Source organism: Cygnus olor, chromosome 5 (genome assembly GCF_009769625.2).
Source record: "Cygnus olor isolate bCygOlo1 chromosome 5, bCygOlo1.pri.v2, whole genome shotgun sequence".
In the NCBI taxonomy this organism is placed as follows: Eukaryota; Metazoa; Chordata; class Aves; order Anseriformes; family Anatidae; genus Cygnus; species Cygnus olor.
This window is the reverse complement of record NC_049173.1, coordinates 40,020,339-40,034,684: the sequence shown is the minus strand read 5'-3', so window position 1 is coordinate 40,034,684 and position 14,346 is coordinate 40,020,339. Positions and strand designations below refer to the sequence as shown.

Below are 14,346 nucleotides of genomic sequence, written 5' to 3'. Positions count from 1 at the left end.
CTTCTGATCATTCCCACTTTTCTTGACTCTTCACAGTTAGTAAACATTTTTAATGAAGGCCTGGAGTGCCTAAGTCTAGATGCAGTTCATAACTGAGACATGGCTAAATAGATTGTCTTGCAAGCACCACTTCTGTTTATATATCAGTCTTGTTTTCCCTTTCTGTAGTACCGTGATTTGACAATTCATGCTCCTCATGCTCCATTACAATTCCTGGATCCTTTCTGCTAAGCTGTCACCTAGACAGTCAGTTGTACCCCATCTTACTTCTAAGTAGGTAGATTAACCTTAACTGTACAGACTTGTGCTTATCCCTATTTCTCAGATCATACCACTGAAACATAAAAACTTTCTAAAGGGTCTAATCCAAAACATATGCAGCTTCTTGCAACTAAGTGATAGCTGCAGAGTTAATATTCCATTATCCAGGTCACAAGTGAAAATTTGGAGACGACCAGACCCAGCACTGATCCCCACAGAATCCTCAATGTATTCTCCTATCTTGACAACGAGGATATGTATGTGTATAAAATATATTACGTATTATAAATATTATAAATTTTACATTGTATTTTATATATGGTTACACATGTAATTATATACATGAATAAAAATATATACTGATTATAACTTTCCAAATAGCATTGGACATCATCAGTTCCATTTATGTAGGACAAGATTTAGATATTTCTGGCTGAAAATGGCAGATTATCTATCACCTATAAGCAATAAAAGTGTAGTTGACAGTGAATAGTTTAATCAGGATTGTCCTAAAGTGTCTACTATGTGGACAAATAGGTAAGAATAGAACAAAGTGAAATTTCTATAGGTTTAATGTGATGTTTTGCACTTAAGCATTCATTTCACAGACGATGCATAAAAAGTGTTCTGACTGACAAAAAAAAATAATCTGAGAATAAGTTAAATACTATGATTTTATTTGAAACTGCAAGAGAAATGTAAATAGGTAGTAAAGATTTCATAATTCAGCAAACCACTAATTGTTAAAGTCTCAGTTTTTATAAAGAAGACCCAGTTAAATAAAAACAATTCCCCTTGGATTTGAAAGACCGACTCTTCCAATTGCACAAGAAACTTGATTGTGAAGCACTGATTTAATTCTCATTCAAGGAGAAAAGTATTAAGTAATCGTGTTTTAACAAGGGATCCTGCACAGCCTATCAGCCTGTCATTTTTCTAAATACCAAGCATGCCAAACATAGCTTGTATAAGATGGTATTAAATGGGACAAAAATTTGGGTGGGTGAGAAGAGATTTAATGTAACGAATAGGTCAACACTAAGATGTAGTATTAAATAAAACAGTTTACCTATGCCAAACACAAAATGCTACTCCAGATTCTACAGCTGTAGCTGTATCTTTCTTGGGAAGGTTTTTTTACAAAACATAAAATAGTGATTTACAAAGAATCATAAAATGATACAGTATCAGCTAAAAACACATAACACATGATGAATATCATCAGATTCATCTTTCATACTGTCTGTATAAAGCATTTTTAACCAGACTATACAATTCCATACACCAGGACACACCATACTTAAGACCAGACAAGCACATATTTGCAGCACTGTAGCAAAGAAAATGATTGCTGCTAAAGCTCTTCTGGATCGATGTAACTGTTAGAAAAAAGGTAAGAGAAGTTGAATGATGAGGTAAAGCATGAGAAAGGACAAATGAAACCAGCAGAACTGATAGTTCTACATTAATCTACAAGAGCTTTCTGTTACCATCTACTTATAAACCATACTGTAATTAAACAAAATGCCTTCCTATCATCATTTCACTCACAGCCCACCAAGACTGATCCATTGGAACTAGCCCACCGACATCTGGGATTTCAGAGAGACAAAGGAAAACATAGGACTATGTAAAGACCAACTGTCTAAAAATTTCAACTGCTACTATGAGTCATTTAGCAAAGAAAGCTGGAAATACAGAATATAAAATAAGAAATGCTTATAAACCTAATTAAATTCAAATTTCATTTGAATTCTAAAAGCTGTTTTTTTTTTCCAATGGTTCAAATGACAGAAATTTTAATATTATTGTGCAAAAGATTTTGAAATGTTCACAAAAAAAACACACTACATGGTTTGTAACACCATGATCATAATCCCAACAGTTTCACCAAACTAAGTAACACATACTATATATAACTTTTAACCTTTGGGGGATTTAATTTTGTATTTTTGAGGAACTTTTTTATTCCTATAATTCCAGTAAATATGTTCCTAGTATTAAAAATAAAAACTTTCCTTTTAAAAACAAAACAATTTAATTCAACCACCGACATAAATAAAGAAAATATCTTTGTAAGAAAACATTGTTTTCTCACAAGCAATGGTACTTATTATTACACCATTATTTCCTACATTGTATAGAATAACTACTATCCAATTCAGTTTTGGATAAAGTTAAGAGGGATCATTGAACCATCGTGCTGCTGTAATTTAGTTTACAAAGCAGTAAGGAAAAAGAATAATGCACATTGATCTTTCAGAAAACAGGACTAATACTAATCTGTTTTGCTGCCACAGACCTAGAGACCCAGATATATTCCTTCAGTTGCTGATATTTTGAAATAAATAGGTAATTGTTTGTGCATGCTGTTTCCCCACTGAAGTTACACTGGTTACAAGCTACAAGCACTTAAGTGTTTATCAAGTAAAATGTAATATAAAAATATTTTTCATAGGGGTGCTTGTATCCAACTTCAATCTGATATTTAAAAGACTGTAACATTAAATATTTTCTTTAGGGTATACTTCCAAATGCCAGCATGCTCCCACCCTCCAACTCCCCACCAGCCTCCTTTCTCATTTTTCACTTTTGGTATCACATTAGTTTGAATTTCGTAAGTTCTACAGCCTCATTTACATTTCTCATTAATTACTACACTAAGTGCAATACAGGGAGTTTATGATCAAAGATATTTTGAAAGATTCAATTTCACTGATACACTTGTAGGAAAATTCACTTTATATGTATGATAAAATTGAAAAAGATAGATAGCACAGCTTACGTACAAAGTGCCCTCTTGTGGTTCCAAGCAGGTGAACTCAGATTTATGATACAGTATATATTTAAACAGGTTTGTAATCTATAACAATGTTGGTTTAGGAAAACATTATTCAATTATTGTTCAGACCAGAATTTTTCCTGCAGCAAATACTACTAATGCTATTTATTTGTCCTATATGCACATTGTAACTGAGCATATGCTCTCTCTGTAACAGATCACATCTGAGGCAAATAGTATCTGCTCTGATGATGACATAGTTACTGCACAAACTTTTAGCCATCAAAGATATGATTGCCCTGCTCTTCCTTGACAGCTATTTAGCTATACCAGAAAAGTATTTTTTGACATTCTTTATTCAAAACAAGAAAGAGTGGTTTTCCTATCTTCCCTTATACTTTATTTTTCCAATATTTGGAAATATAAATTTATATATTAATATAAATCACATATTGATATTAATATTAATATAAATCTATTTATTAAGATATATATTATAATATTTGGAAATATAATTCTCAAAATTAATCTTAATGGAAAATATGTTTGCTAGAATAATTTAATTATAGCCTTTACTTATAAATAATTGCAAGGGCAGACATGGCCTGAAATACTGGTACTTTTATATACATACTTGAACTTCCATTCAGTTCTCCTGTACACTGCTTTTTCTACCTCATTAGGATATAGAACCTTCATTTTCACAAGGAAGAAACCTTCCAAGGTAAATAATAAATTTACCTGAATCATCTAGCTAGGGTTGATTCAGCAGTCTTACCTGTTTTGCTTTAAAGTGGGATTTACAAACCAATCTATTATGCGCTAGTTCATCAATAAATAAAAAATGAAGTTTTTAAAAATGTAAAACAAAGCAGCAACAGCAACAAAAAAAAGAAACCAAACCAAACAACAAAAACAACAAAGCTAATACAAAGAAACAATAAATACCTTTTTGGCCTTGTTTTTTTTTTTCATAAGTCTCTGATAATGGTTTTCTTTTTTCCTGAGTGGTGTCTTTGGAGAACAAAAATTCAAACTCAGTAGTATCAAGTATATCAGGTTCTTCTAGTGATTCCCATAATGTTGGTATAGCAGTTTTCCTATAAAGGGAAAGATAATAATAAAAATTCCACTAAATATCTATTAAAAAAAACGTATCTTTAATAGAATTAAAACTCAAAACAACAAACATGGCTAGCACACAAATAGTATTCCTTCTCTATACCTTTCTTTTGCAAGGAGTCAAAGTATTTTGCACAAGGCTGTGAAAGTAAGTGTAGCTAAGTGTAGCTACTTAGTAGACTACCTGTATGTATTGTGCAGTTTTTTTGTAAAACAACCAAATACTGCAACTGCAGTTTGTGCAAATACATCTTTAGAGATTTCTACCACTTCAACTAGGATTAAGAGTATTTCAACAACAGCTTTTTTGAGTAATTCCAAGTAATCTGCTTAGACCTACAAAAATAAACAATATCAACAAATAGTGACTGCACTTTATTCAAGCACATTTTAAGAACATTCGAAGAGGATTTGGTTCACTTGATGTTAGCCACAGGTGCGTTATCCTCATAGTTATCATTGTTGCAGGTTTAAGAAATTACAACAATTATGTGACCTATACTTTCAGAGACTGAACAGATTCTGCTTCATTTAACCAACTAGAAATTTTACGTGGAGATTATCATTCCTTTTCTTCTCAGCTTTCAAACCAGATGTAGTGTAGATAACCATCACCACTACACTTGGAACCTATTAATGCAATCCTCTTGTTTTATCTGAATTTAGGAAAAATACTTAGTAGTGCTGCAAACTGAGCACTTCAATTCTGAATGACTTTCAAAATTTCAATATTTTTTGAAAGTATGTGTGACAAAACTATCTTCAAACTATTCTTCTTGTCATATGCTTATCAGTGGAAGGTGGGCCCACTTCTTCCAGCAGATGTCACTAAAAGGCAATGAAATATTTTGCAATAATATATATACATATAGATGTATATATGAAAACCCTATGAGCTACAAAGAGCTGATATCACCAAACATACATTTATTAGATGTAATATACAACAAATGTAATACCTACCAACATAAGTGGGAAGAGAAATCCAAGTCATATAAATACTTTTCTCAAATTTAGGATTGTTTCTACCTAATACACAAACACATATTTATTACAGTGAATGTTTAAGAACTCTAATTTTTCCATTAGCATCCACTGATGAAGCATATTCAGTGTCACAGGAGGTGGCTAGAACTCAACAGCTTCACTCTTCCTGACATCAGCTGCAAAGATTTCACTGAAGAATGCTTTCTGGTTCTGTAAGAAGAACTTCAAAGTCCTAGAGAGCTGCTGCTCTGAACAGCAACCCTTAAAAAAGTTTCCATTTCTAGTGCAGAACATAAAGTTGCTGGATCATTAGAGCGGATGACCAGTGGTTCACCGTAACTATGACTTAGACTTTATTTTGCACTGAGCAAGAGCTTGATGAACCAGCAATGTTTCAAAATGATCATCTTGATCTCAGTGAATCAATAGGAAGAATTACAACAAGGTTTATTTTTGGACCAACTATCTATTCACTGTTTTGCACTAGTAATTTTGGGAAAGCAAAATGAAAATGTCAAAACTTCCTGTTCAAGAATATTTCACTTCCTTTAATTCTGAAGCAATGAAAAAATACAACTCACACTTCATTAACTGTTTGTTCCTGTTTTATATTTTATATAAAATATGAACACCTTATGTTTGGTTACACCAGAGTAAAATTTCCAGAATTATGATTCTTTCTCATCAAAATAAATTCAGACAAAAAGCTATAAACTATAATAAAAGTCATATTTAATTAAGACCGGTAAGCTTTTGTTTGTTTGTTTTAACTACAGAGGTCTCTATCAGCAGTGAGCCTCCTCCATGCTGGATATTTTACACTACAGGTTCCTGCACTGCATTTATTTATACATATGCTTCACGCCCCCGGAGAATTATACACAGAGGTTAGTCCCAGTTTATTTTTTTCCAGAGCTGGAATTACAGAGGCTGACACAGTGCTTTGAAGATGGTATCACCTCAAATGACTGGAAAGCTAAAGGAGATGAAACTCAAAGTTCTCACTTGACCAAATTCTACCATCTCAATTTTAATTCTAATTCTATTTAAAAATATATATTTTTTCACCTCCTGGCTAACTTTTTTTTTCTTATCTCTTTAGTGCAAAGTCAAGGAACCCTCAAAATATTTAGTTGCTTTGCCACTAGTTGTCCAGGGAGTACTCTGATTTTGGGGAATAAAACTATCAAACTTCTTCCTGTTATAATGCACATAATTTTCATTTATATCTAACATTTTAAACCATTTCTTCTTCTTATTATTAGGCTTCTAGAACTGATTCCTTTTTTGTTTGTTTGTTTAAACATGTAAATTCCATGCCTCTACACTTATGTTTTACTTCTTGTTAAGACCATACACTTGTACATGGTGCATAAATAGCCATGAAGTCTAAATAAATATATTTTACCTGGTGCCTTGCAATTGTATCCGTGTCCAATACAAAGGCTTCATTGGACGGCTAGGTTCAATGGCAGGTTTCCGAGGACCTTGACTTGAAGATAAAGTGCTATTAAAAAAGAACCCAGGCCCAGGGGGTGGAGGGGGTGGAGGTAACCCAGATCCAGGCAGTGGAGGAGGAACAGGAGGTCCCAGCCCTGGAAGTGGTGGTGGTGGTGGTGGTGGTGATGGCACTTGAAAATCCCTACAGCCTTCAGAAAGTGGAGGTGGCAGTGGTGGCCCAGATCCAAACTGAAGTGTCAGTGAAGTCAAACCTATTGGCAAAGGTGGTGGTGGAGGAACTAAACCTGGTAGTGAAGAATCGGGAATGGGAGGAGGAGGAGGAGGAGGAGGAGGAGGAGGTGGTGGTGGCGGTGGAGGAGGCAGCATTTGTTTTGGTTGACAAGGTAAGACACTTTCTGAAGTTGGTACATTGTAATTGTCCTTATTTTCACTTTGGGCAGAAATACAATGTGTCAAAGAAGAAATATTAAGCTTTTTGGGTACTATTTGGTTATTTTTCACAGCTCTGTTTTCTTCTTCATTAGGCTTTATAAAAGTTTCTCTGTCAGTCTGTATACATACATTTCGGTATGTCTTTGGTGGGTTATCATCTTCAGTAGAAACAGCAATATCCTTTGCTTCTTCATTTCTTCTGTTTAATTTATTATCAAGTTCATTCTTCAGATGTGCAATGGTTTCCTCAAGCTGAGCAGTTGATACAGCATGTTCTCCACGAATATGGAATACCCTGAGTTCAAACTGAGACTGCAGAACAACAACAACAAAAAACCCTCAGTGTACATATTTTGCTAAAGTGTTTATTTTATAGCAATTAAAAATTTTCACATTTAGACTATGTTCTTACAACCTATATTGACAGAAATACTTCACTTTCCCAGTTCTTAATGGCTTTATTGCAAGCTTTTACATCAGTGGTTAATAATTAATCTTTTATGAAATGTAAGCAATATATATTTCAGCAAAACACATTTTATGAGTAAATATACAGAATCCTGATTCAACAATTTCTAACTTGTCTTTATGCAGACTTAATGTTGTTTAGTTTCTGAATGCAGTAGCTAATAGTTCATTATGGAAAAAAGTTGCCTGTTTCGAACAGTATTTTACTGTTTTTATTTCATTTCATAAATATACCTTATATTCTTAACATGTTAGGAGATTTAAAAAAAATATGAAAATCAACAGAAGGTGAAAATCTTCCTGGATAAAATATTAAATAAAAAAAATACCAATCTATTAAAATTATTCTCATCAATTAAATTCAGAGAGATACACACAAATTCTCCCTCAAAATTATCACTAGATTAAAACTGCTTTTTACCAAATATCTTTTAATCTGTAATTCAGAGAAAATATAAATAAATCTTAGAACCATAAAGAAATCATGAAGATTTCACTGAGGTAGAATGAAATAGCAAATGTCTTTCAAGAATATACAAAACAAGGAAGAAAACCAAACTTTTGTTACCCTTTAACTTGATTTCCCCCATTTCTGATGTAAGTTTTGCAAAGATAATTAAACAGTTTTGTATTGGAAATAACCCAATTTCAATTAAGTTTTATAGACTAACTCGAATGTATATTTGAACATCTTTCACTTGTTTTTTTTTTTTTGTTTTTACACTGTTACTCTACCAAAGTTTGTCATGGCTCAGCTTAATTAGTAGTTCATTCAAACTATCACAAGATTTTATGCCATTTGAATTGCTCCAGAGCAATCACTTTTCTTTTTAAATCCAGCATACTGATATATAAACAAAATAAGGAAGTAAATTTGCCTCAGGGAATTCAGTTATTTTACTTTTTTTCATCACAGTATTTTGCCCCTATTGGATATCAAAAACTCCACAACAGAACAATTTACTTTGAACATTCAAGACTTTCCCAGTTGTAAACCTGAAGTCACCTTAAAAAACACACTGTAAAACAAACACAGTATTTAACATAACTACTTAAGAAATTTAACTGGGCATGAAATCAACTCTGGTAGCATTATATTCCTTTTCAGTTACAGACCTGCAGTCTTTAATTTTTAATACAAAACTGTTGGTTTAAACTTAAAATTATATCCAACATGAAAATTTTATCCTTTCTCTTGTTTTTTTATTCTTTCGTATTTTGAAAATTGATTTCTGTTAATTACAATAACACTTGTATTATTTTTAACAAGAATTAATACGAAAACTACCAAGGACAAAAGAGAAAACCAGGCTTAACAAATATGACACATTGGGAACCTATGTTGGACATCTCATCAATGGAGAAGATGAGTATTATCCAACTGGCTGAAATATCAAAGAGCAATAAGTAATAAAATAAGTTTTGATTTTAATTACCTTACATCTCAAAACAAATCTGGTTCATCAGAATAAGATTAAGTAATATTGTAACCTTCTTACATCACTATGATAGTATTTTTAACAGAATTTTAAGAATATGTACAAATACGTTAATACATACTATTTATACATATACAGATACATAATAATAAAGGTCTGTTTCCTGGCAAATATTTCTTCCTGAGAGCTGAAATGCTTTGAAATTTTATAACAAATCAAAAATCCATGGAGATCAAACAGCACACAGCTGTTCCATGTGGTGAGAATTTAAACTTTCACTTTCTGTCATGTAATATGGTAATTATGTATGAAGTCCATTACATTTTCTTTATTACATCACAAAGGATTAATTAGGTATCATCACGTAATATTAAGTGATAATGAGAAGCAGCGTGTTCTAAACTTAGGCACCTTTAACTCCTGAAATTTAGTTACTATATAAAAAAAATAAATTGAAAAAATCCAATTTTCACTTGTCTGTAGTTTCAAACTTTTTACGTGTTACTGCCTACTAGAATGCAGTCTCAGAATTCAGGCTGCAGAATACTTACTGATAATAACTAGACTTGAATACACAAATCTGGAAGAACCATATGCAGAGTTCAAACCTAAATTAACTTAAATACAATTACCTATATTAACTACATTAAACTAAATTTCAACTAAATTAAGATTTGCAGCAACTTTTTTGTCAAACAGCTGCTCATTGTGCAAGATGATTTCTTGGCTTTACAAATGGGTTGTTGCTTAAAATTTTGAGATTTACATTAGATTAGAATCTTTCTTCTAATATATTATCAAATTTATAGTTGCTATTTTATGCCATAGTATAAACACTATAGTTTGTAGTTATTACAGTAAATCATACTAGTTACTAACTAGTATAGAAGTTAGTTAGTAAGCTATCGTACAGTTTATAGTTAGTAAAGATAAATCATTAAATGTTGCTACAGCAATTGCTGATGCAGTACATAACTTAATATAAACAAATCTTACATTGAAATGGAATATAAAAGAATCTAATTACACCTTACAATTTCAAGTGGGAAACAGATCAATCAAAATTTACTTTTATACTATAAGCTATAACTGGAATCCTGAAATATTAAAAATATAATGTGAACACAGACATTTTATTCAATATAAATTGTTGTTAGAAGGACTTGGAAGGACTTGTACACTATCCTTCCAGTTAAAAGACTGCTTTCATCTCAATGGGTACTAAAGTGTTTTGTTTTTTTCTTTAACTACAGTATACATATGCATACTAAGCTTACAGTTTTATTTCCAGGTGTCTGTCAACACTCCTTTAAAATGTTTATGACGACTACTTAACACTACCTGTGGCTGATGATAAGAACAGATTTTTTACCAAAACTCAAATCCATAGGAATTACAGTTAGACAGAGATCAAAATATTCAGATCTTGTTGCTGAATCATGTCAGCAATATATGGAGTCTGTTGCATGCTACACCATGAAAGAGATTCCTAGAGTGTTTGACAACAGATGTAAGATGAACAACGACTAATGGCTATCATAAGAACGTAATAGCTTGGACACAACTATTTAAAGCAGAAGGAAACAGACATTTTTTTAAACAGGAAACAAGATGTCTGAGGGAAGGAAGGTGTGAGAAGTCTGGAGGGCTGGAAGATACAGGTAGATGGCTGGAAACTAAAGCTTAGAAAGTCACCCTATGCAGCATGAATTAACCTGATTTATTCCTGAAGAAGGGTAAAAGATGTGGAAACCTATCACAGTAAAATGTCTATACAAATATCCGTACAAAATGAAGATATTATGAATAATTTAGGGAATAATTTAAGAATAATTTAAATAAAGATTATTTTCTCTAGATTACTGTTAAATGTACCAGGCTAGAGGTAGGTAATTTCAATAAAACCTTACCCCTATGTCCTCTTCATATTGTCAGTTCAGAAGAAACTATAAGTATACAAATAAATTCATATAACCACGTACTGTAACAGCTTTAACATGCTAAAATCAGATCTCAATTATAAATTTGAAAGTACCTCCTGGGTATCTTAACCCTAATCTGCATAGCAATATGCTGCTGAAAAAAGTTGGTACAATCTTTCATGCTCTCATTGTCAATATTACATCTGAAAACGATGCTATGCTAGTATGCTGAATAACAGTCTAAGAATTCAGAAAAATTTTATCAGATTCATAAGCAATCTGAAATTCAATGCTAAAATTGGTAAAAGAGAACTGCAGTGTACATAGCCACTGAAGGGACTGATCAGTGTGACGGCAATTCTATGGGAAAACAATCAGTGAAGGACAGTGCATCACAAACGGATTGTGAGTCAGCAACTCTGGGTGAAAATATATAAACAGAATGTCATACGTAATAAAAATAAAGTAACACTTGTGCTCTACTCAGTGCTAGTGAAAGCTGTGGTGTTCAGTCTGTGAAAAATGCTGTCCCTCTGTTCATGATCATTTCTATTGAAATCTGGGGCAGCTAATTCAGTATTCTTTTTCCAGGTTCTATGTACGTTGCCTTCATCTCACCCTTATGAAATAATGGCCCCTGTCTTTCCTTGATTTCTTTGTTTCTATGGCTGAACTTCACTGTATCTATAAAATTTGCTTTCCAAGATGTAACTTAGCTTGTTGTCGACTGTCCTTTCAATTTCACTGTTCTTCTGACCTCTAACACTAGCCTTTCTGTTCAATGTACATCTTTTTCCATTCCTCCTTGTCTATTTCCACCCAACATCCATTCTGAAGAGGTTGAATAAATAAATATGCAGTTAGGTCTAGCCCTCCCCCTTACAAGCTTTGTTTTGCTCCCTCTTCTGCCCTTGGTCAGAATGCAGGTTACAGAGGTTTTGTACCTCTGATTCTGACCAAATATAGGCCATGCCCATCCGCTGTTCAAGCCTCATTGGTACAGTCACACTCACAAATGAGTTTCTTTTATTTCTCAAGATTTGTCTTGTACTTGCCATCAGAACAGGACATCCATTTTCCTTGAGTAAAATCACCTCACCAAAGCAAATGGTCCCAGCTGACTCTCAGTTCCCTTAAACGCTGACTTTATATATAAGATTAGAAGGTCAGTATTACATATTACACTCTTCCAAAAAATATACCTCTATCAACGGGTAATACAAATAAAAGTCATCCCTAAAAAGTAAAATTGCCCCTTTTACTGAAATACATATTGCCGTAACATAAAGATGATTTTACAAATAACAAAAATATTCCTGTATTTTTTTCCCTTATACCCAGCCCTCTGTTGTATGAGTGCCTTCCAGTGACTTCCTTTTTGCACCCGTGACTTTATGCAACACAGACTAAAAAAAGGCAAGAAGATAAATTTTCTGAAATAATATTGAGACTCAGAAACATCTGAAACATATTCAAATGCAGAAGAAAGGCCAAATGCTGAATCAGTGTATTTTATTTCCACCTCTCATTACAGACTCAGATAATAAAGCACATAACTTATCACAAAAGAGATTAAATCTTCTCTTTCAGGATGCAACCTGCAGGTTGTCTAAATGTCTTTGAAATGATAATATGGATTGGCAAACAAATTCTGTAATACCAATGTGATGGCTTTTCTCTGTGCTTTGATAGGTAACAAAGATTAAAGTCGAATTTAGTACAGCCAGTAATAGTCTATATAGTCAATTAAATGCAATGAGATCAATTATATTTGTTGTGTTACTGCTTTATATAATGTGATTTTACATGGACAAAGAAAAAGAATAGTTTGTATGTACAAATATGATGAAACCATAAATCTAAATAGCAATCTACATTCAAAAATTAGCTGCTGGCCTACAAATGTTTAAAAAAACTTTGAAAACTGCAATGGTAAGACATTCTTTAGAACACTGTTTAGAGCAAGCAACACGCAAAACTTTTCTTTGAAAACAGCATGTTAATGCTGCACTGCTAATGCTTAATATTTTCTCACTGGTGTTAACAGTGCAATTCTACTCTGAAAAGTGACTGCGTAAAAATGGCACGTCTGTAATGAACAGCCATTCAACGTATGTCAGACACAGACCACATCTTTAACTGAGAAACTTATACTTTTACTAGTTTTTAACTCCAATTAGCCTGGAAAAACAACACAGTAGTGAGAAAGCTCAATTTTATTCCCTTCTCTGACTTTATACAGTGATTGTTACATCTAATGAGTCACTTATCTTATGCCAAGCTATGAAAATAAAAATAAAAATAAAAAATAAAAAAGGAACAAAGAAAATGAAAAGTATCTAAGGATAGTTTCATATACTATTTTACCACTGGAAATGCTCTTGGGGAAAAAAAAAAAGGTAAGAATTCTTGAGTTGCTGCTGAATTTTTTTTTTTTTATAGACTTCACAGCTTTTTTTTTTAATAGCATTTTGGTCATCAAAGTACTGTGCATAGAAAAGAGAGGAAAATATTTTTCAAAGACAGCCTCGGACTTTTTGTTCCTCCTAAGTGATTTCATCTTCAGTTTTTGGAAGAGCTCACACTTTTTATTCTTGCATTGTGTTGACAAAGAACAAAAAAGTCTTTTTTTTTGTTAAATGTCTGTCCTTGAAAAAACATACATTTGTTTTAAATTTTAACAACAATCACAGATTTAGCAAAGAATTTTTCAATGAAAAAAATTAAGCCTGTGCCAATTTATATAAAAATCAAAATTCCTCTCTAACAAATACCTCAACAAATATAATCATTTACATATGGTATATCACTATATTCAAGGGTACGCAGTAAGGGTTATTCTGACAGCTAATAGTGAGAAAAAAAAAAAAAGCAAAAAGCCAAATGGATTGCCCATTCTCAAACATTTTCAGCACTCTAAATTTTTGAATAGGCTATATATATAAAGTATTATTCTCTTTGTAATTTAAAAATGTTAAATACATAGTTTTATAGAGAATATGTAGGAAGATAGTTGGGAGGAAATATGATCATAGTAAATATATATAACAGTTTTTCTATATACTTTTGGAATATTTAATTATTTAATGACAACTGGCATTTCGGTAGTCTAGAAAGAAATACAGACTTACAGTGAGTGAGATTGATTTTTCAATACAAAATCATTAGTCTAATACAACATTTAAATGTAAGATACAGTGCAACATGCAGATTTTTTTTTTAATTGTATCAGCATGTTTAGTTACATATAAGACTACAGATGGCCTAAAATTTACATAACATTTTAAGCACTAATTGACTTAAAATTTGACAATTTTAAATATTTACTGTGAAAATACCGTTTTTTCTTCCCGCATCTATATATTTATCCCCTCAGTCCTTTCACTGGTAATAACTACCACTCAACCGTTTTAGATTACACAAATCAACTCACGTGGAGAGCTCTGTTACAGAATACACATCTCCCGAAAGC

The 14,346-nt window shown here is 32.4% G+C and overlaps 1 protein-coding gene across 1 annotated transcript in view; it reads right to left on the bottom strand.

Moving 5' to 3' along the window:
• The window catches only part of FMN1 (formin 1), a 194,501-nt gene that overhangs the window by 91,127 nt on the left and 89,028 nt on the right, over nucleotides 1-14,346 (bottom strand). The window contains 3 exon segments of the mRNA XM_040558445.1: nucleotides 3,992-4,012; nucleotides 4,014-4,143; nucleotides 6,561-7,357. Coding sequence (XP_040414379.1) covers nucleotides 3,992-4,012; nucleotides 4,014-4,143; nucleotides 6,561-7,357 — 948 coding nt within the window.